This window comes from Cnephaeus nilssonii, assembly GCF_951640355.1.
Source record: "Cnephaeus nilssonii genome assembly, chromosome: 1".
In the NCBI taxonomy this organism is placed as follows: Eukaryota; Metazoa; Chordata; class Mammalia; order Chiroptera; family Vespertilionidae; genus Cnephaeus; species Cnephaeus nilssonii.
In genome coordinates, this window is record NC_137072.1 from 95,388,230 (window position 1) to 95,410,536 (window position 22,307).

The following is a 22,307-nucleotide window of genomic DNA, read 5'->3' on the forward strand; positions in this document are numbered from 1 at the left end:
GTGACTGAATAAATGAATGTACAAACAAGCTTATGCAAGGCGACTTGCTTGGTGTGGCCTCCAGCCACAGTGCACGAAATGTCCTTACTCACCACCTTGAACACTATCTGCAAGTGCATCGTGCTTTATGATTGACATGTCTCATCTTGCTTCGTCCTCTTGGTAACCTCAGAGGTGTTATTTCCCCCTTTCCCTTATTATATACATGGAGCATTTGAGGCTTAGAGAATTTGATTTGTCCTAAGGCAGAAGGGGACAAACTGGAATTTCAGCCTAGATGCTGCTTCCAAGCCTGACTCTTTTCCTCTGGACCACATTACTGCCTTTTAAAACTACTGATTTTGAGGGTGATACTGTACATGTATTTACTGTTGTTTTTTTAAGAAGACATAGGGAGTTGGTTTATTTCCTTGGCTTTTGGGATAAACTTCCTGGTGGCACGGTGTTCTGCGGGAGCGCTGAGCTTTGGCTGGGACTTTCTGACCCTTTAGCTTGGAGGAGCATCCTCTGAACTGAATCAAGGTTGCATCGATCAGCACATAGTGAAAAAATGTGTTCTAGGCTGGTCTCCTTTTGGACACTTTTTCTATTGTGCAATAACTCATATTGTGCAACAGCACTGTAGTGGGAGCTTGCCTCATTACTTAGTGATTTCCTTTAACAGTAAAGCTGAGCTGTAGACATTCGCCCCTCTTCTCATTGTCCTGTTGCTAAATATAAAATGTAAGATGAAGTTCTCCTATTATTCAAGGGAAAGGAATGTGAGTCCTTGAGTGAAACTTAGGAAAAAAACTTAAGGGGGAAGTAATATTTACTAAGGTTCCCAAGCTGGCAGGCATGTACAACGAAGGGCTTAGTACAGTCTTTCAACCAATAGAGACTTGTTGATTCTTCCTATGGACTTGAACTAGACACTGAAGTGATCAAAGATATAGGAGACATTGTCCCAGTCCTCAGGACCCTTATGCTCTTCTAATGCAGGGTCAACGAACTTTTAATAAAGGCCCATTGAGTAAATAGTGTAGCCTTTGCTGACCATTCAGTGTCCGTCAAACTTTCAATTCTATCTTGTAGTACAAAGTAGCCATAAATATGTAGACAAATAAGGATGGCCGTGTTCTAGTGAATGTGGACACTGAAATTTGAGTTCCATAAATTTATACATAGCATGAAATATTGTTATTTTTTTTCAATCATCCTATATAATAAAATCCTAATATGCTAAGTGTCTGACCATTTGACCATTCGACCAGTCGCTATGACACAAACTGATCACCAGGGGGCAGACGCTCCAACCAGTAGGTTAGCTTGCTGCTGGTGTCTGGCCGATTGCACTAGGCAAGATGGGCCAACACACCCTGAAGCCCTCCCGCAGTCCCTCTCCAGCCCTGATCATGCACCAGTGGGGTCCCGCGGCCTGGCCTGAGCCCTCTCACAATCCGGGACCCCTTGGGGGATATCAGAGAGCCGGTTTCGGCCCGATCCCCGCAGGCCAGGCCGCGGGACCCCACTGGTGCATAAATCTTGCACCAGGCCTCTAGTCTGAAAATATAAAAACTACTACATCAAATTAAAAAGCTTCAAATGAAAGGCAACCTATGCAATGGGAGAAAACATTCACACACAATATATCTGATAAGGGGTTAATATGTGCTTTGTTATTAACACACTAAATAACAAGGTAGGTCTAATAACTACCATGATTTTAAGTAGTGATGAGTATATATGATATACTACAATATTTACAGATGTAATTACAGGTCTTGGTTTGCTTCAGAGATGTCCTATAAGCAAGGGAGTGAGGGGTATTTAGATGTAGTGAAATTGGGCATGAATTTCCTATAGCTGGTGGTGGGTACTTGGAGGTCCATTATATTATTCTTTGTATACCTTTGAAGTTCTCCATACGTTTAAAAAGCAAGACAGGTGGATGTCAAACATTAAAATCACCAAAGGTTCTGGCCTGGTGTTTTGAGGTGGAGGTGTAGAGTAGATTGGAGGGAGGGCAGCTGGGAGGTGAATGGGGAAACCTATTTGGGGCTGGCCGCACTGAATGCAATTTGAGGCCCTCTGAATAGGAAAGGGAAAGTAGGCAGGTGGCAATATAGGTAGGAACTTGGGAGAGAAGTCTGCAGTCTTGCACTTAGGACAATCCCAGTCATGAGCAGAGAGGAGCTTTCAGAGGGCAGAGAATCAATGACTACACCTCAGGGAATGAACTGATTCAGAAAGAAAACAATAAACAACGGGAAGCCTGCTGAACCAGCAAAGGAGATAATTAGCCCATGCCTCCATCTGAAGTTTACTTTTGTTTTGTTAAAGGACAGGAACATTTATCAGATACGAAGCTACTTTGCACTCTAGCCACCTGGAGATTTTCTTGGTTTTTTTTTCCAATTAAGGTGAACTGGTTCAGAACAATGGATTTTAAGGACACAATCAGGCTCGTCATCTCTGTAAACTGCAGCCCCACCGTCTCTTGGGAAGTTGCACAATGCTAATTTGAAATGCTCTCAAAAGCTCTTTAGACCTGGAGCGGGCTCTTTGGTCCACGTGTTGGACTCCATTCTGCACCAGGCTTGAGCCAAACACCAAAGTGGTTTTCACTGGTCCCAAGTGGGAGGTGGCCAACAGCTGTCTCACATTTTATTTTCAAAGATCGAGACAAGGGAGCCAGGTCAAAAGCAACCATGTCCCAACACTGCTCTCCATCCTGGTGACCATGCGTTCATGACTGAGGATTTCACCTCTCTTCACTTAATCTGAGGAGTCACTGCACTTTGCTTACAAGGCGCAGTCTGCAGAAGAAGCGGTTGTGGACAAAAGGGGCCACATGCTGACCTGACAAGCTCAGGGGAGGCCTGCATGGCGGTCTTGCAAACTCAGAGACCTACAGTCACCACAAAGGATGGTCTGAAATTAAACTTGAACTCAACGCAGTTATGGTGGGCAGTTACGTCCTAGGCCGGTATCTTCACTGACAAGGTCCACCTTTACCTTAACTGAGCCTATCTGTCTTTTTGCATCTATGATAGCATACCCTTGAAATGTCTGGGTCACTTGTAACCTCCCTTTTTCTGGAGCCCCTGGGGCACAACCAAATGTGGTGGGCCCCAGGACAGATACCACAAATTCCTTCATTATCATGTTAATTGTTCCTGCACCCACCTAAGAATGTGTCCCTCATTTTACTCTTTATCCAATCCCAGGGGTTCCCCGCCCCCCTTCCCTGCTTTGCTTTATCCCACCTCCTTAATCTATCACCAATGAATTTCATGTAACCCACCTATGTCCCTCCTTTGATTGCAATGTATAAATACGAATGTAACCTGCCATTCTCCGGAGCATTATCTCAATTCGTTGAGGTTCTGCTTCCCGGCATATGTCTACAGTTTGGCTCAAATAAATTCACAAAAATTCTTTACAGGTTTCAATGTGTGTGTGTGTTTTGTGTGTGTGTGTGTTTTTTTTATGTTAACAGGGTTATTTTAAACTTTGACTCTCATCAGTATAGGACTGTAATATCTTATTTTCAATGGTTGACTTATTCTACACAGATAGGCTTGTAGCAAGTATGGGAGAGAAAGAAAACTTTCCTCTATCATTCAACATTCTTTCGGCTGGTCTAATAATTAAATCTACGTGAGACAGAGTAACAAGAGAAAATAATAAAATTTAATTTCTTAGGTACAGGTGGGAACCCCACATACTAGTACATGACGGAGTCAGAGACACTGCATACAAGAGAGGTTCAGAGACAGGGAAAATGAGGTACACGTGACATTCTGAGCTAAGGTTGAGGTATAGCACTGGGGCTTCAGAGGGTCATTGCAGGACAATAAGAGTAGATGTTCAGTAATTAGTAGTTAGTCCTGCCATATGGATAGGTCCAAAAAGGTCATCTCTGGTGATCTGTAATCATGGGCAAGGCCCCTAACTCATATTCTTCTAGGTAGTGAAGGGGAAAAGGGGACAGAAGTTTCCTGTGAGCCTGGAGGGTCTTGCCTATTCAACTCAAAATCATTCACATACCGAAGTGGCACATTTGGGGGAAGCTTCTTCTGACTCCCTACACAAGAATGGAACAAAGGCCCAGCCAATGTGGCTCAGTGGTTGTGTCACCCTATGAACCAGGAGGTTGCAGTTTGAGTCCCGGTCAGGGACTTCTAATTCTCTGAAATCAATTATATATATATGTACTAATATATATATTTGAGGCCTGGTGCATGAAATTCCTGCATTGGAGGAGAGGGGGTATCCCTCAGCCCGGCCTGCACCCTCTGCAGTTTGGAAGTCCTCGGGGCTGTCTGACTGCCGGCTTAGCACTGCTGCAAAAGTGGGAGAAGCTCCCGTCACCACTGCTGTGCTCACCAGCTGTCAGCCCAGTTTCTGGTTGAGCAGCGCTCCCCCTGTGGAAGTGCACTGACCACCAGAGGGCAGCTCCTGCATTGAGTGTCTGCCCCCTGCGGTCAGTGCACGTCATAGCGAGTGGTTGTTCCACCATCGGGCCGAACCGGCTCTCTGACATCCCTCATGGGGTCCTGGATTGTAAGAGGGCACAAGCCAGGCCGAGGGACCCCACCAGTGCACGATCGGGGCTGGGGAGGGATGCAGGAGATTGGCCAGCTGAGGAGGGGCCGCAGGAGGGCTCCAGGGCATGTCCAGCCCATCTTGCTCAGTCCCGATCGGCGGACCCTAGCAGCAAGCTAACCTACCGGTCAGAGCATCTGTCCCCTGGTAGTCAGTGCACATCATAGTGACTAGTCAACTGTCTGCCCCTGGTGGTCAGTGCACATCATAGCGAGCAGTTGAGCAGCCTTAGCATCTCATTAGCATATTACGCTTTGATTGGTTGAGTGGCCGACTGGACTTAACATATTAGGCTTTTATTATATAGGACTAGTAGCCCTATGCACGAATCCATGCGCCAGTAGCTTACCAGTAGCTCGCTGCTGCCCTCCAGTAGCTCTCTGCCCGCTGCCCCGCCCTCCTGTAGCTCCCCCGCCCCCATAGCTTGCTGCCCTGCCCCCTCCTGTAGCTCTCCGCCGCCCACTTATAGCTCGCTGCCCCACCCTCCTGCTGATCCGTGATCCGGTCATTACACGGTCGGTTGTTATGCTATACGGCGTAACAACCATTTACATATTACATCTTTATTGTATAGGAGGATGAAAGGAACAAAGGGATGATGCAGGAAAATTACATGCAAATAGCCTCCCAGAGTCAAATTGTTTTAACCAAAAATGTTAGGAATTTGAACTTGATGTCTGGATAAAAAGGCTCAGGGAGCTTCACAGAACTGTTGGCCCACAGTTGGAATACACATCTTCAGTGCAGCACACTCTGTTGCAATGATCTGTGCGCAGGTGTACTTCCCTTGCTAGACTGAGTTTGACATCAGGCTGCACATTTATTACCAGCATCCAGAAAAGTGCCTAGCTCACAGCAATGTTCAAACATGATTCAGTCAGTGAACATATGAACGAACACACAAATAGCTCCGAGGACTTGGTCTTCTAGGATGCAGAAATTATGAGTTAGATGCCATTTTTTTTCTAAAACCCATTCAAAGGAGGACATATCATTTGGTTTTTTTTTGTTTGTTTGTTTGTTTGTTTTAAATATATTTTTATTGATTTTTTACAGAGAGGAAGGGAGAGATAGAGAGCCAGAAACATCGGATCAGCCGCCTCCTGCACACCTCCCACTGGGGATGTGCCCGCAACCAAGGTACATGCCCTTGACCGGAATCGAACCTGGGACCCCTCAGTCCACAGGCCGACGCTCCATCCACTGAGCCAAACCGGTCAGGGCAGGACATATGCATTGGATTCGTCACATAAAACACTTATTTTTAAAACCACATGAGTTACCAATATCATGAAATAACAATACTTTCTCATAACAGCATTATGTTTGAGGTAAATCAATGAGATAAATGAGAGGCACTTCCAGTGTTTCTTAAAGAAATGAGGAGCAGCTGTTATTTCATAAACCACACAGAAAAACACAACAACAGACAGCTGGCCTGCATTTCCTCCTCCAAGTCAGTCTCTCGGACTTCACTTGGGATTTGCTCTTTCTAGGCACCAAGAGGCAATGGGTTGCCAGCTCCACACTCAAATTGGAAGGTCTTCCCCAGGGAGGGTTAGCCATTAGAATGCACCAGGGGCTGCCAGGACGGCACTCGGCCCTGATCACTGCCTGACTCCTCTGCGAAACATGCTCCCAGGCATCTGCAGGTCACGTGGTCTGCTCTGCTTGTCCCCACTCACAGCACCCACCCCCTTCAGGCTGCGAGGCAGGGCAGGATATGAGCACGAGGCTGCTCTTCGGTAGAAAGTGTTTGTCCCCATCTCAGAGGGCTAGTTAAGCTTCGGTCGAAGAGAATTGCCAGTGATTTATTGTTGCTGATAGTGCCCTCATTGGATTCCCACATAATTTAAAGACCTGCAGCAAGAAATGACCTCAGAGAACATTTGGTAAAATCTCTACGTTTTAAAAATGACAGAATTATCACCCAAAGTGCACAGTTTACATTAGGGTTCCCTCTTGGTGTGCATTCCATGGGTTTGGACAAAGGTGTAAGGACATGCATGCACTATTATACTATCATACAGAGAATTTTGCTTTACTGCCCAAAAAATCCTCTCTGCTCTGCTTATTCATTCCTCTCTCCCTGCTAATCCCTGGCAACCAATGAGCTTTTCATTATCTCTGCAGCTTAGGTGACGATGTGTCAAGGTAGGTAGTGCGTCAATAGTAATGGATGCACCGCTCTGGTGGGGGATGCTGGTAATAGAGGAGGGGCAGGAGTTATATGGGAGATCTCTGTACCTTCCTCTCAATTTTGCTGTGAACCTAGAACTGCCCTAAAAAAAAAAGTTTCAACATATAACAACATTGGAGATGCAGATGGAGAAGTCCAAGGTCACAGAGCCGATTCACAGAGCACCAAGATGAGAACCCAGTCTTATGCTGCAAGCTTTATGAACCACGAATTATTCTCCCCTGCACCCCATAACAAAAAGTCAAGAAGTGCTCAGTGAGCACCCACGGCGTGCTATTTCTTGGAAGCACAGGTGAGAAATAATAGAGTTGGGGGAATCTGCTCTAGGTTCAACTGATCGCCTGCTCATGCGAGTGGCAGAGAAGTGGGGGTATGTGCTGAGGTTTACAGCTGGGTTCTGCTTTCCCACCACCATTCCCCCAAAATGCACACACATCCCAGCACCTCTACTTTCGATAATGCTGTGCTCTGTGCCTAGGTCCTAGGACGTTCTACTCCACCTTCAGCGGCTGCTCACCCTCCCAAGGTGAAGCAGCTCATTCATCTCTCTTCTGTGAGGCCGTCTGTACAGAATGACTCTCCCCCACACACTTCTGACCTCTGCGTGCTTTGCAAATAACTCTACTACAGAATTTGTGAGAATGACAGTTATTTATTAGCCCTTCGATTAGACTGTGAGCTCCATTACAGCAGAATTGGATCTCAATCGCTTCTGTATTTTCAGAAACAGACTCTGTGATGAGGTATAGTTTACATGTTCAGAAAACCGTAGCGAGGACACAGATCTACCATTTCTTATTTTCCAGTGTACAGTCTGAGACTTGAAAACATTATAACACAAAAATAAATATAGCTTCTACAATGAAGCAGCTGATAGATTATATTGAATATTGTGGATTTAAGAGTTCTGGTAGGGCACAAGCTATGTATCACTAAGATATAAGAATATTTTCCCTTTACTTTAGAAAATTGATTGTCAACAGTATTGTGTTTCTCATTGTTCTGAAACTGTTCATAACCATTTAGGTTAACAATAAGAATAATAATGGGCGATTCACTTGCTTTAAAAATCACATAAAATACTTGAATTAAAGAAAAAACAGCGTGGTCCTCACTCAGGAGGACTCACTCAAGGGGAATCATTCTGTAAGGTTATAAGGCCAGCCGTTAGGAGGAGGGTAGAAGGTGCAGGCTAAAATAATGAAGCTGGAAAAGAAAATCTATTATACAAAAAGTCTAGTTTTAGATTTTGATTATGTATGAACAAGGCAAAAAAAAAAAAATCAGAGTCAGGTAAATAGTTATTTCTCATCCTTGCCGCCTCGGGAACAAGAATTAAATTGTGCTAGAGTAAAAAGTTGTACAATAAAGTACTTTGCAAGTTTCAAATAACCAACTGTTTGATTCAAGATTTAAAGAGATAAAATGAATGGTAATGCATTGAACAAAAATGGTTAAGCTGTTTTTTCCCTAGCACATGTACAATGTATAATGGTATATTATTAGAACTAACAGGATTTAGGTAAAAAACAAAACAAAACAAAAAAAACTTATCTTTTTAAGGTATCTTTTGCTCCTTTTCACAGGTTTCTGTAAACTGTATTTTTCCTAAACATAAACACAACATTTGATCTGTTCATTTATTTTACTTTATAAACAATTGATATAAATACATAGGGGTAGGCAAAAGTAAGTATACAGTTGTGAAGATGCGAAACAGATTTTGTTCTTGTATTATTTACTAATTACTGTATTATTTTCCATTTGAACAGAACTGTAAACTTACTTTTGCCCACCCCGAGGTACGAGAGTACCTCGGAGATATTTCGAGGTCGGTTCCAGACTCCGGTAATAAAGTGAGTATCTTAATAAAGCGAGTCATAATCTTTTGCCTTCAGTTTGTAAAAAATGCAACACCTGTGAAGCTCAATGAAGTGACGTACAATAAGACGAGGTCTGCCTACGTATGTAAAATGTGGGCATCTTACACATGACAGTCCAGAATTATCTAACTGTAAGGGCTTCCCTGGTTATTTCAATTATTCATAAAAAGAATTATAGAGAAAACACATATTTGTTGTTTACTATAATTAAAGCATCTTCATTATAATATATTTTAAAAATCTTAATTTTTTAGAATTCTGATAATGCGAGTCTTAACCTTTTAATAGGAATGTTGGTGTGTTAGGTTTACCTATCTTTTCTTTATTTACGTTAAAGATCCAACATAAGACAATGAGGAATGTAGGTCTATTAAAAAATATAAATACTTGTAGTGACAGTTTAAATCACTTGGCCCTTATGGATGATGATTAAGAAATCAAGTTCAGCTTAATGTAGGTAAATGCAATTGTGCCCAAGGCTGGGATAGTTCACTCTGCTTTTGCCTGCAGGTTATACTTTTGTGGCTGGAAAAAATGTTCTTCAATAGCGGTGACTAGTTCATTTAGTTCTTTCTTCAGCTGCTCTGGATCACTGCAAAATAAGGGGGGAAATCCTAGATCAGTGGATTTTCACAAAGCATATTTTATTTTTTAAATACATTTTTATTGACTTCAGAGTAGAAGGGAGAGGGAGAGAGAGAAACATCAATGATGAGAGAATCATTAATCGGCTGACTCTTGCACGCCCCCTACTGGGGATCGAGACCACAACCCAGGCATGTGCCCTTTAGTCCACAGGCAACGTTCTATCCACTGAGCCAAACCGGCCAGGGCCCAAAGCAGATTTAAATTCTCCCCACTGTGACCAAGTAACACTGACATGTAACCTTCAGAGGAGGGCTACTAATAAATCAGACAAAACAGAAGTCCAGGGAGCCTCTGTTAACAACAACAAATCCCATGAGACAATATCAATTATTTTCCCCAAAGGCGTTCCCAAAGTCTCAACCATAAACAAAAACCATCCCTTTCTAGTCCTCAAAGGAATTTTTAAGAAACACAATGTTTGCCCTCACATCCCTAAAAGCTCTGCAATGTCTGTGCCTCACGGCACAGAGAAAACGTTCACGACTCCCGCTGTCACTGAGTCCTGCTGAGCCTTTGCAAGCGACATCTGTGATGCCCTGGGTCTCCCAGGACAAGAATGTTCCTGATCCTGTTTCCCCACAAACTGCTGCAAGCTAAGCGGCAGATGTGGCTGCCAGGCCTTCCTAGACCAGACAGGGCCAGGGAGCCTCCTAGCGGGCCTGCTAGTCACGCACCAGGAACTCAGACCTCGGGGTTTATCTTCATTATTCTACCCCCAGAACAACGGGCCACAACTGAAATACAAACTCTAATCTAGGGAGCAAGATCCCGTAAGGAAATCCAGTTTTCAAGCAGGCGGAAAACATTCATGTGTAAACGACTGGAAGGCAGATGACAGATAAAACTTGGAATTAGACAAGTTTCCAGCAGCTCATATAAGTGTCAGGCCACTAGCACAGTGTGTTACTATGAGAACTTTAACCCAAAAAACTACTTAAAAAAGCTAAATCCTTCAATTCAAAATGTCATTACTTTATACTTGACCATCCTTAACATACTAGTATACAAACTTTATTTTTTTTATTTTTAAAAATATATTTTATTGATTTTTTACAGAGAGGAAGAGAGAGGGATAGAGAGTTAGAAACATCGATGAGAGAGAAACATCTATCAGCTGCCTCCTGCACACCCCCTACTGGGGATGTGCCCGCAACCAAGGTACATGCCTTTGACTGGAATCGGACCTGGGAGCCTTCAGTCTGCAGGCCGATGCTGACTGAGCCAAACCAGTCAGGGCTACAAACTTTATTTTAATGGAGATGGCAATCCTTGTAATTTAAGATCATTTTTACATTGTAAAAGCTAAGAGTACAACGAACACAACCCATCTTGTTACAGGCGTTAATTCTGGCTCTACGGTTGCTAGGGTGTGCCCCGGGGAAGGCTTAGCCTCTGGAAGGCCCAGATTCCTTCCTCATTTGTAAAATTGGGATAAAGACTGTACCTTCCCAAGAGAGCTGTTGTGTAGATTGAGATAAATTATAGAAAGCAATTAGCATAGAACCTGGCCCCAAAACCTCAATAAACGTAAGCTGTCGTTATAATTATTTTTACCCCCGTTGGTAACACATAAAGTAATTATGCTTCCTAAGTACACATGAACCACACAGGTCTTTTTTTCCCTTCCCCATAAGTGTGCTTTGAAGAAAAAAGCAATTCTCAGGAAGGCACATAACTAATTACTGTGTGTGTTTTTTCAACAATATACCTAAAACTCAACAGTGAACTTACGACATATGGACATACAGGCATATATCTGTAGTCTACAGAGAGATATGTATCTTTATAGCTCCTACTGGTCTTGTTTCTGTTAGAACCCTCCCTGATATAAGTATTAGCTAAACCTTAGATAGTAAGAGAAAGTCTTTGTTCTTAGGAATGCATATTAAAGTCTATGACTTACTTTAAAACGGCTCAGGGGAAAAATAAACAACCAAAAACATAATGTATATGGTGAGAGAGAGCAAATATCACAAAATGTTAGCATTTGCTCATTCTAGGTTGAGGTAGGCAAACCAGGGCTCTATGGCCTGTTTGTGTAAATTTCACCGAAACATTGCCACACCCATTCCTTCACGTCTATGGCTGTTTTCTAGCTATGACAGCAGACCCAGTAGTTGTGACAGAAACCACAGGACCTGCAAAGCCTAAAATATTTACTTTCTAGCTCTTTACAGGAAAAGCTTGCCAAGTCCTGGTCTAAGCGAGGGTATGTAATATTCACTACATTATTATTTCAACATTTCTGTAGGTTTCAAATTTTCCAAAATAAAAACTAAAGACATCTACCCCAACAAAGTATTTTTTAAAAAGCAGGACTTATGCCAGAAAAGGATTTCACATCCTAAGAATTAGTAGGTCATGAAATTCTATGAATAAATGAAATTCATGATATGACTATATTAATAGTATTTTAGGTTATCAGAAAATAAGGAAACCTTAGCCATGGTTTTACTGCTGTTGTACAGTAGGTATGCTGGTGCCTGGCTTGAGCCCCAACAGCGTAGCCGTAGCTGACTTAGTGCTTAATGTCCCATTTAATAAAAGCAAGCAACATTTCAATGAATATAATAAAAGCACAATTTTTCTAAGTGTTTTCAGTAATTTATACATCAGTGTTTGAATTTAAGTCCACTCAGTAAGCCATGGGAAAAATGTAAATACCACAGACCCTTAAACATTAAATAGTACTGTTATTTTAAAGCCAAGTTTTCTGGAATATTAGGCACATTTTTCACAGGATAATGAAAAGAAAAAGACAAATATCTATTGAAAATATCTTTAAATTGGCCTAACGTCTATTCTCCCCCCCCCAAAAAAAAGAATAAGATACAGAAATATATAAACACTAAGTGAGAATGAGAATTACAAAGAAGTCGATGGAAAAATCATATTCGATGTAGTAGCAAACAGCTTGTTATTTCACACACATGGAAACAGCCATACTTGCACAATATTCCATAAAACGCTGGTAATGCAACATGCTCAGAAAATGAGCTGCTTTATGTTTAAGTTGCTTCATGGCTGAGTTTTTGCCCTTTAAGCACCAGAAGGTTTTAATGAGAATCTGTAGCAAATCTATTCCAGTCCCATGACTTCATAGATCCATTTGAGTACCTCGATGGTTAAGAACTATAATCACGACTCTGACAGCTGTTCGGCAGCTCTTACTCAGAAGATGCGGGACCCACTGGGAGCGGAATGCTATTTCCCTTAAACTCCCCGAGTTCTTGTTTCCATGTTTCTAGTTTTGCTTTGCTTCAGTATTTCTTGCTTTGCTATCAGCACTCACTTTGCCTGTCTAAGGGAAGTCTAACCCTAACAATTGTTTCCTCACCCACTCCTAATTTGCTATATTTTAATCTGCTATGGCTTGGCAATTAAGATGCTCAGCAGTGTTCCTCTGCTCCTACTTCCACACGGTGCAAATTTGATTCACAAACGCAGAAAAGTCTTTCTACGAGCAGAGCTTTGGAATACATGTTAACAACCACCGAGACTTCTGGCGTCTACTACAGCAGAAGTAGACACGTGGCTGTCAAGCACTTGAAATATGCCTCAGACAACCAAGAAACTGATTTTTAAATTTTATTTAAGTCAGACTGATAGAAATTCAAATTTAAAAATTGACACCTGATTTGGCTATTGGGAAACTTAAGTATGTTTGGAACAACTGGGGTATCAAATTCTATGTTTTCTACTGTAAATTTTATGAAATCTAAATACAGATACAGTATTTCCAAAAATAATTTGGCATTTGAATTGAGATAGATGGCAAGTTGTAAGATACTAAATGGATTGTGAAGAAAACGTGAAATATCTCAATAACTTTTAGTATGGATTACATATTATAATGACAATATTTAAGTAGACTAGGTTAAATAAAATATATTATTAAAATTAATTTCACCTGTTTCTATTCACTAATGGAATATTTAAATTTGTATATGTGGCTCACATTTTATTTCTATTGGACAGAGTTGATTTCACCTTAAAATTTTCCCCCTGGTTCTTAACTGTAATCTAAATAGAGAAGAACTAGTTAACTGTGGGTTAAGTAGGTTTGCAGTATCACACTTGCACATGCTAATGACACACACCACAGTTGTTAATGTTCAAAATGTTATAGTTGGAAAGTGACCAACTCAAACCCTTTCCCATACTCACAAAGACATGACCCTGAAGCTACCAGACCATCAGTCCTTCGGTGGCAAGGACTCTTTCTGATGTTGGCTCTTTATCCTGGGACCCAGCGTAGCCTAATGCAACCACACAGGTGCTCAAAATACGTGCTGAATGCATGTGCAATGATTTTACTTTATTGTATCAGATACATGCGGAAAAAGAGAAACACTCATTGGTGCTTACCTCACACAAAAAGTACTAGAAAAAGGAAATAATATTACTATTACTGAAATTAGGAATGGCAGTTTTCTGATACAAAGAAAAGTGGGGAGAGAAAGAGATGTAATTAGGCATGAAGGGAACACTCTTGTCCCTGGATGCTCCAAGCAGCCGTTAATATCACAGTATTGCTGTAGGTTCTGGAACAAGCTTCCCAGTTAAATGACATACTGGAAAGATGAAATGTTTTACTCAGCATATGAACAGAACCAACTCGGAAGTTTAGGGACTAAAAACCACAGCGGCTGCCATCCACATTTTACCTGTTCCCAGGCGGGGCACACAGTTCCGCATAGTACTTGATTTTGGGCTCTGTCCCGCTAGTCCGCATGGTGGCCACGCATCCATTCGCAAAGGTAAAGGTAATCATTTGGCTGCTTTTACTAGTAGGGAGAACCTAGGAACGAATTACACACGTTCTGAATGTATATAGTAACAGAAACTCCTCTGGCCTAAATAAGTTTCCTCTAGATACGCAAGAAAATAAATGCCAAACAAATATATTGGTTCAGAAAGAAGAACACTGTGGAGAAAATCTGAAAATGTACTCCCTATAAATGACACACTAGATAATAATAATAAGGAAATGGGTGAAGTTTAAGTAAACTTTGTATACTAGGCTTTTTACCTCTTCCGTTCTATTCATGAAAACGACTAAAGCTTTACTAAAACTGCAATATATAATCTCACAAGAAATTGATTTAAATAGATTAATGATGCATTACAAAATAATAAAATAAAAACAACACTAGATCTTACTTAACTTTGCAAAAATGTCTATGGACAGACTTAAAAAAATTAAGCTTCTGGCGGATGTATTCATAACTGGAAGCCTCACTAAAATGATAGGAGTATGAAAAACAAAACAAACACAAGGGCAAAGAGGAAGAAAGGAAATCGCAGTTGATGGGGTTGCCAGCCAATTCAGGAAGTCAGACAACAGATGGAGGAGCAGACCTGGCCCGGAACTCAGGGTGACAGCTGAGCACGGCAGGCGTCAGACGAGAACCCAGGCAAGGTGTCCTGCAGAACCCTGCCAAGCTCACTACCTGAGGCACCAGGGACTGCAAAGGGCAGGGGAAAGGCAAGGTGGTGTTTGAAAGCAGCTGTCAGACCCTCTCGGATCCTCACCCTCTGCCATAGTCATACAAGCACAGAATCTGATGTCACCCAAAGTTATGGTATAAATGTATTGTGAGGAGAGGAAAGAAGGGGAATGGTGAATGCTGGAAGCGTAAGAACTAAATCCTTATCTCCGAGTCTAACACTGATAATTCAAAACATCACCATATAAGCACAGTATTTAGAAACCTGTTGGTAAAGACCAGGAGAAAAAACTGAGAGGGAATGTGGCTGTCGATGCAAGACAATGAGATGGCAGTGGTTGGATTTGCCATGTTTCACTGTAACTCTTAATACTATTTATCTTTTTTTAAAAATATATATTTTATTGATTTTTTACAGAGAGGAAGGGAGAGGGATAGAGAGCTAGAAACATCAAGAAGAAAGAAACATCGATCAGCTGCCTCCTGCACACCCGCCACTGGGGACGCGCCCGCAACCAAGGTACATGCCCTTGACCGGAATTGAACCTGGGAACCTTCAGTCTGCAGGTCAACGCTCTACCCACCGAGCCAAACCAGTCAGGGCTATACTATTTATCTTTTAATAATATATTGTGTATTAGCCGGCTGGTGTGGCTCAGTGGCTGAGTGTCGACCTAAGAACCAGGAGGTCACAGTTCAATTCCCAGTCAGGGCACATGCCCAGGTTGTGGGCTCTGTCACCAGTAGGGGGTGTGCAGGAGGCAGCCGATCAATGATTGTCTGTCATCCTTGATGTTTCTATCCCTCTCTCCCTCACTCCCCCTCTTTGAAATCAATAACAGACAAGTGTTAGATGAAAGTGGATGTGACTTACCGCTTTTTTGTCAGGCTGGCCATCATCATAGCCAGTGGTAAGGTCCCTAATGCCAGAAATCTCAAATCTGCCACAAGTTTTCGGATAATTATTCTTCCCATCATAGTTTCTAAGGTTTTCAAATAATTTCTTAATGGTGCCTTGATCATGGCAGATAAAATACGAAGCTTTGGTAATATGGTAGCCATACCTATCAAAGCAAATACAAATACGTGCAAAATGAGGAACAAATAATTCTGCATAGTGTATACAGAACGGGCAACAACCAGCACATTCTCAATTACTTAATGAGACAAATGACCGTGGCTAGCTTCAAAGCAATAATTTAGCATTAAGAAGGAGGTATACAAATTTACCAGAGGGCCCTAACTGGTTTGGCTCAGTGGATAGAGCATTGGCCTATGGACTGAAAGGTCCCAGGTTCGATTCCGGTCAAAGGCATGTACCTTGGTTGCAGGCACATCCCCAGTAGGAGGTATGCAGGAGGCAGCTGATTGATGTTTCTCTCTCATCTATGTTTCTAGCTCTCTATCCCTTTCCCTTCCTCTCTGTAAAAAAATCACTAAAATATATTTAAAAAAAAAATTTACCAGAGGGATCACCAAGCTGCTACCTTGCCTTCAGACGATATTTGTAAGTAAAATTTTACTGGAATAGCCATCCCTCGCCCATTACATTATGTATTGTGTCTGGCTGCTTTTGCACCAGAAAGGCAAGAGTTGAGAAATTGCTATAAAGACTAAATAGACGTCTCATGAACACATTTAATCTTTTTTGGCATCAGACACTTAAAATCACATTCTGTGTAATGTTCTCGTTTAGTCAAGATTAGTGCTATCACAAATGGTAAGTATCAAAAGGAAAAGATAATTTCTTGTTCATTTTCTTAAGAAATAGAATTCATAACTAAAGTCAGAGCCTTGGAAAGAATATTAGTATCTCATACGCAAGAACATAATACACTTAAAATATATTGCCACATGTGGTGATGTATGTTAATGACTTATTGTGGCAACCATGTCCCAATATATACATATATTGAATCATTACATTGTACACATGAATCTAATCAAATTATATGACTTCAATTCAATAATCAATAGAAACTTACTCGACATAGATGGCCTTTAGCTGCTGAGACAGAGACAAATTTTTGGTTGCAAGAAAGCTAGCCAACTCTGCGCTTATGACGGCGGCACTGACTCCATCTTTGTCCAGAACAAAAGGGCAGCACATATATCCTGCAGAAACACACGTCAGACACGGACACTTAGGAGTGGGTTCCTTTACAACATTGTGGTGCATGTATCTACACGCACCCTGCCTATCACATAAGAGGCTGTACAGTATAAGTAGATGGATGCTTCTCATTTGCCAGTATTATAGTTAAGCATCTAGCCCAGTGCTCAGCACATAGTAGGCCTTCAATAAGTATTTGTTGAATAACCTGTAAGGAGAGTCTTCCTCCTAGACAAATGGTGCTTGTTTCCTAGGTCCAGCTCCTACAGAACTGTTTCCAATTGTTCTAGTCAAGGCTTATGCTGTCTTCTCTGAATCCCCATAGTTCTTGTGAGTTATATTATTCATCGTGGTTCCTGGCCAATTGTCTTCTGTGTGGTTATTTAATTAGATCCTTGGCAACTGCTGTAGGCAGAGGTCAGTGCCCATTTCTTTCAGAATGACTGTGTAACTGGCATGCAGTCAATATTTGATAAACCAATGCAAAAATATTATTAAATGAAAAGCTGTAGAAAGACAAGACCGCCAATTGCGACCAAAAAAAGAGCAACGCTGAGCAATTCCACTTCGTTCGATTAATTGGTTCAATTTTATGGTGCTGCAGGCAATATACAGATGAATCAGAAGAACACATACTACAGGATAAGTATGATGTGTCAGAGCTTTTTCTGAATGAATAGCTAAAATATCCCCAGCACAAACATCTGAATTTCAGGTGTCTGTGGCTCACTCTCTTTTCTGCTCATTCCTATTGGCAGTTTCAGACAAGTGTTTTTCTGTCATCCTGGCTGGGCTGGGGGTCATCCTTTCAGGTGACAATGACTTTGATGAAGGCACCACGACTCGGCCTTCTTCCCTGTGCACAGAACACTTAGGTCTGGATATCCACTCCACAGTTGAGGAAACATCCCACTCCCCCAAAATGTGGATTCTTAAGCTGCCAGCAGCCATGTGCATAGTATCGCTGTTTTCAGTCGTCTGGGGAAAGGATTCACTTTCTCACATTAATGGCTTGGTTATTTGCCAGATATTCTTTTTAGCTGAACGAAATCTGAGATGCCCATTTAGGGGCAGGACAGTTCAACGCTCTTTGAATGCCACAGAAGCAAAGCAAACCGTGTGCTCCTGTTTCACACTCATTGACTGAACCCCAGTCCAAATCCACATCTTTCCCCACGTATTTGCAGTCTATGTATCAACAAATTCTATGAGCATCACATGGCTTCTTACCGATAGCTTCCTCAAATGCAAATAAGACATTTTTCCCCTGGTCTATTAGCTGCTTGGCTCGGTTTCCCATCCATTTAAAGCCAGTTAATGTTTCCTAAAGGGATAATCCAAAAACAGAAGGATGTGTCTTAGACCTTCAACAGAGCAAACGAAAGGCGAAAGACCATGTCCCCCCAAACACCTTACCTCAAAGTGAAAACCCTCCTTTAAGGCAATGGCCCGCAAGATTTTGGAGGAGACGGTGCTGGACAGCATGTACGTGTCCTTGAGGGCGCTGGGGTCTTGGTTCTTTTCTTTCCAACAAGTAAAGAGCCACCAGCCCAAGAGGGCCCCCAACTCATTGCCGGAAAACACTCTCCATTCACCACTGAAAGAGAAAACAACCCGGGCACTGCTGAGGTCTCCAGAGACGCTGGGAGTCACTGCGACGGGACAAGGAAGCTAAACAAGGTTCAAGGTCGTTTCTGGAAGACGCCCTGTTCTTGTTGTTTAAATAACTGGCCAGAAACGTGACTGCCGCTTCCCAAACATGTGAGCGTCTATCACGTCTCAGCCAGAGATAAACATACAACCTATCACGTCTCAGCCTAGACAAACATCCAATCTTTGAAGAGCGTGTAAAAGTATGTCAGTAATGACACACCATTCCTTTTTTTCTTCGTTTTCAGCAAAGGCTTTGTTTTTCAACACAACAGAAATATGCTGACAAGACCCCCCAACTATAACAGTGTGTACGTCTTAACTTTCGGTCTGTATTATGGACTCTGAGAGGGCAACAGCTTAGCATTCCTTAAGACTGGGCTCTGTGCTAAACCGGTGAGGACGCCAAAAACATGCGTGGGATTTATCTTCCTCTCTGTGGTCCACGTGGCTAGAAGTACATTGCACGTTTCAGCACGTATCACCTTAGCTTAATTCTCTAAAAACCGATACAGAATTGACTCTGCTTCAACATAATCTAAAACCCTAACCCTTTAGCAGCACCCCACTACCTCCAAACGTCACATATGCCATGTGATTCCTGAAACTGCTTGATCCCTGCCTGCCTTCCAGCGCCTCCCACCCCCCAACTTACCACCCCTCTGTGCAAACTCTACAGTCAAACTTGCCTTACACTGTCAGCACGCCCCAGTCTGACAACTTGAGTTCAACATTTCCTCGAAGGTCAGCTCCTTACCAAACCCGCTGGTGAATAAAGGACTGTAAAGCCAGCACCAAGCAAAGCCCTTTGTCCTCATTAGGCACTGAGTCATTAATTATAATGAAATCAATGATAAAAAGATAACAGAGTAATTTCAATCCCAGGTTCACAGTGGGCGGGTTCACTCTGCATTGTGCTTGCAGAGTAATCATGTGGCCCCCGTGTCAGCACCCTGCTCTGTGCTGGAAGACTCGCCAAAATCCAGTGAGATGATCATTTGCAAAGTAAATGGGAAATATTGCCAAACAGGTCCAGTCTCGCCAGGAGCATTTCCCTGCCCAAGCTGTCACCCTTTATCGTTTCTATTATGCAGGCAATCACAATGAGTTTGTACCTGTCTTGCTTTTCTGCCACAGCAAGTCTATCAGCATCTGGGTCATTTGCTAAAATGACTTTGGCCTTGATTTTGTCAGCCAAAGCAAAAGATAAAGTCTGAAAAAGAGCAGAAAGAAAGAATATTTCCACCAAGAATCAAGTATATTGCAAGTCTTTAAAAAACGTTCAGTTATTTAAGAACCAAAAGAGAATTTTCCCCAAACTCAGGATAAATTTTATTTCTGGAGCTGGTCTTGGCTGGTCATGCATTACTTCCTGGGCCAGGTCAGATAATGGGAGAACCAGAGCATGACCCAGGCCTGCCCATGGAGTTCACCCACAGCTGATCGTGTGTGAGCAGTTGGAGTGGTATCTCCGGCTTCCCATGTGATCAACCTCACAAACAAACCAAAATAAACTGGCTCTCTGAATCTCATCGTTACCCTACCCTTTAAAAGGCTGAAGGAACCATAATTTAAACAGTACTTCCTCATATCAGAAAAATGACAATTAAGGAATGAAATTGATGGGATAACCTTCCATTCTATTACTGTTTCCTGTTGGCATTAAGGAAGCACAGTAACTTAAACTTAATGAATTAAATTAAATTTAAAACATTTAGGTTTCAACCCTCATCTCCTGATGCTAGCATATCTAATTTGAAAGTTCCTTTAAGAAATGGGTGATTAATAACTATAAATATTTCCAATGATGAAATTATTTTTGTTCCATACAATGAAAGCACATAAAAAACCGTATTGTACTTGGTAGTCATAGTTTTGAACAGAAGAGGTAAATTTTATAAATAAAAATATGAGGTTACCAAGACACCTTTACCCTCTTCGGGATTCGGGTATTTCACGGTTGGGAACTCAGGATCGGGATCCTTCTGTTCAGGAACAGCCTCGGGAGGAACAAAGTCAAAAGCCCGGAAAGCCGACTGCACGAAGGTGTGACCCACGCCGTGGACGGAGGTGTGCACAAACTTCAGCTTGGTCTCCCTGTTCACGCTCCTGGAACCAGACACGTCACGGAAAATGACCAAATACACAAACGTGACTTTCAAAACGGAAGGTTTGCAAAGTATCAAGGAACCAGATCCACAAGACATCAGTGTGATACAAATGTACAAGACAACTAGGGTCTCTCTAATTGCATTAAAAAAACTTACTCCTCTCAAATATAATACTCCTCTTCCAACATGCTCAAGTTTTAAATTTTACTCTACAGTTATTTTCAGCAAATCTGGTTACTGTCAGAGTTTATGATGTAGCATTCACACCGAGAGCGGGATAGCAGAAAGAGCCCTGGGCTCAGGTTCCAACCTATGGCAATTATATGATCTATACATATAAAAGCCTAAGCGACCATTAGGACTGGACGAGCAGCCAGTAGCTATGACGTGCACTGACCACCAGGGGGAAGATGCTCAACACAGGAGATGCCCCTGGTGGTCAGTGCACTCCCACAGCCAACCTCCCGCAGTCCCTCCCCCTGGCCAGACTGCCCCTATTGGTCCTGATTGCCGGCCAGGCTGAGGGACCCCACTCATGCATGAATTCGTGCACTGAACCTCTAGTATATAATAAATATTCAATTAGTATTAGCAATTGTTTGAGGAAAGTAATATTTCCAATTGGTCAAAGAAGGATAGATTCTTCAATTTAATATGTTGGTACAACCACCAACCTTTTAGAAAAAAAAGAAAAACCTAATTTGCTTTCCTACTTCAGATCTCAAACAAAATTAAAAATCACTAATGTCTCAAAAGATTTAAATATTACAAAATATAAATACACAAGTCCAAAAAATAGGGGGAGATTTTATTTTATAATTGTGGTGTAAAGTCTTCTCAAGTATGACACAAAACCTGGAAGTCACAAATTAAAAACGGATAAACATCAAATTTTTATAAAAGTTCAGCAAAAAGATTCAATGAAAAGGACAAAGGCAACATTGGAAGGGAAAATATTTGAAAATAATGAAGTCCAGTTTTCTACATAAGCCAAGAGGTTTCACAAATACAAAAGATGAAGAAATACACAGAAAAATATAGGTTAAATAAATATGAAAAACAGCTTATTTAGAATGCAAATAAAGTGAGATATTACTTTCATCTAGCAAACTGGGAAAACAGAGAAACAATAATACTAGTACTCAGTGAGGTAAGAATGTGTGGCTCATATCCCGTTGGTGGGAGTGTCAACTAACATTTTTGGAGAGCAATTTGTAAACCATTATCAACTTTGTAAATGCACATACGATTCTGACGCCAGAAATGTATCTAAGGATACACATGGAAATGTGTATCCTTAGATACATACACAGACACGGACACACGGACTCCAGTAACTGCTCAAGAGTTCCCTGGAGTAGCCCAAACTGGAAACCCTTAGTTGTTTTGTTTTAATCCTCACCGGAGACATGCTGAGAGAGAGGAAAAGAGACAGGGAAAGAGAAAGAGAGTGTGAGAGAGAGAGAGAGAGAGAGAGAGACAGAGACATCAGTGTGAGAGAGAGCCATCAATCAGTGCCTTCCGAACGTGCCCTGACCCAGGGATTGAACCCACAACCTAGGGATGTGCCCTGACCGGGAATCGAACTGGCAACCTCAACCAACTGAGCCGCTCCAGACTGGCAGAAACCCTCAGTCTTTGTGGAGCTGACTCAGAGGGACA

General features: G+C 42.0%; 1 protein-coding gene across 1 annotated transcript in view; it reads right to left on the reverse strand.

Moving 5' to 3' along the window:
* Positions 1-7,422: 7,422 nt before the first annotated feature.
* Positions 7,423-22,307, reverse strand: part of PGM2 (phosphoglucomutase 2) — a 32,164-nt gene continuing 17,279 nt past the window's right edge. Inside the window, exons 7-14 of the mRNA XM_079769507.1 lie at positions 20,454-20,643; positions 19,650-19,747; positions 18,301-18,481; positions 18,115-18,208; positions 16,757-16,886; positions 15,646-15,835; positions 13,989-14,122; positions 7,423-9,265 (exon numbers count right to left, since the gene is read on the reverse strand). Of these exons, the coding sequence (XP_079625633.1) occupies positions 9,163-9,265; positions 13,989-14,122; positions 15,646-15,835; positions 16,757-16,886; positions 18,115-18,208; positions 18,301-18,481; positions 19,650-19,747; positions 20,454-20,643 (1,120 nt within the window). The 3' untranslated portion in view covers positions 7,423-9,162. The remainder of the gene's footprint in view (positions 9,266-13,988; positions 14,123-15,645; positions 15,836-16,756; positions 16,887-18,114; positions 18,209-18,300; positions 18,482-19,649; positions 19,748-20,453; positions 20,644-22,307) is intronic.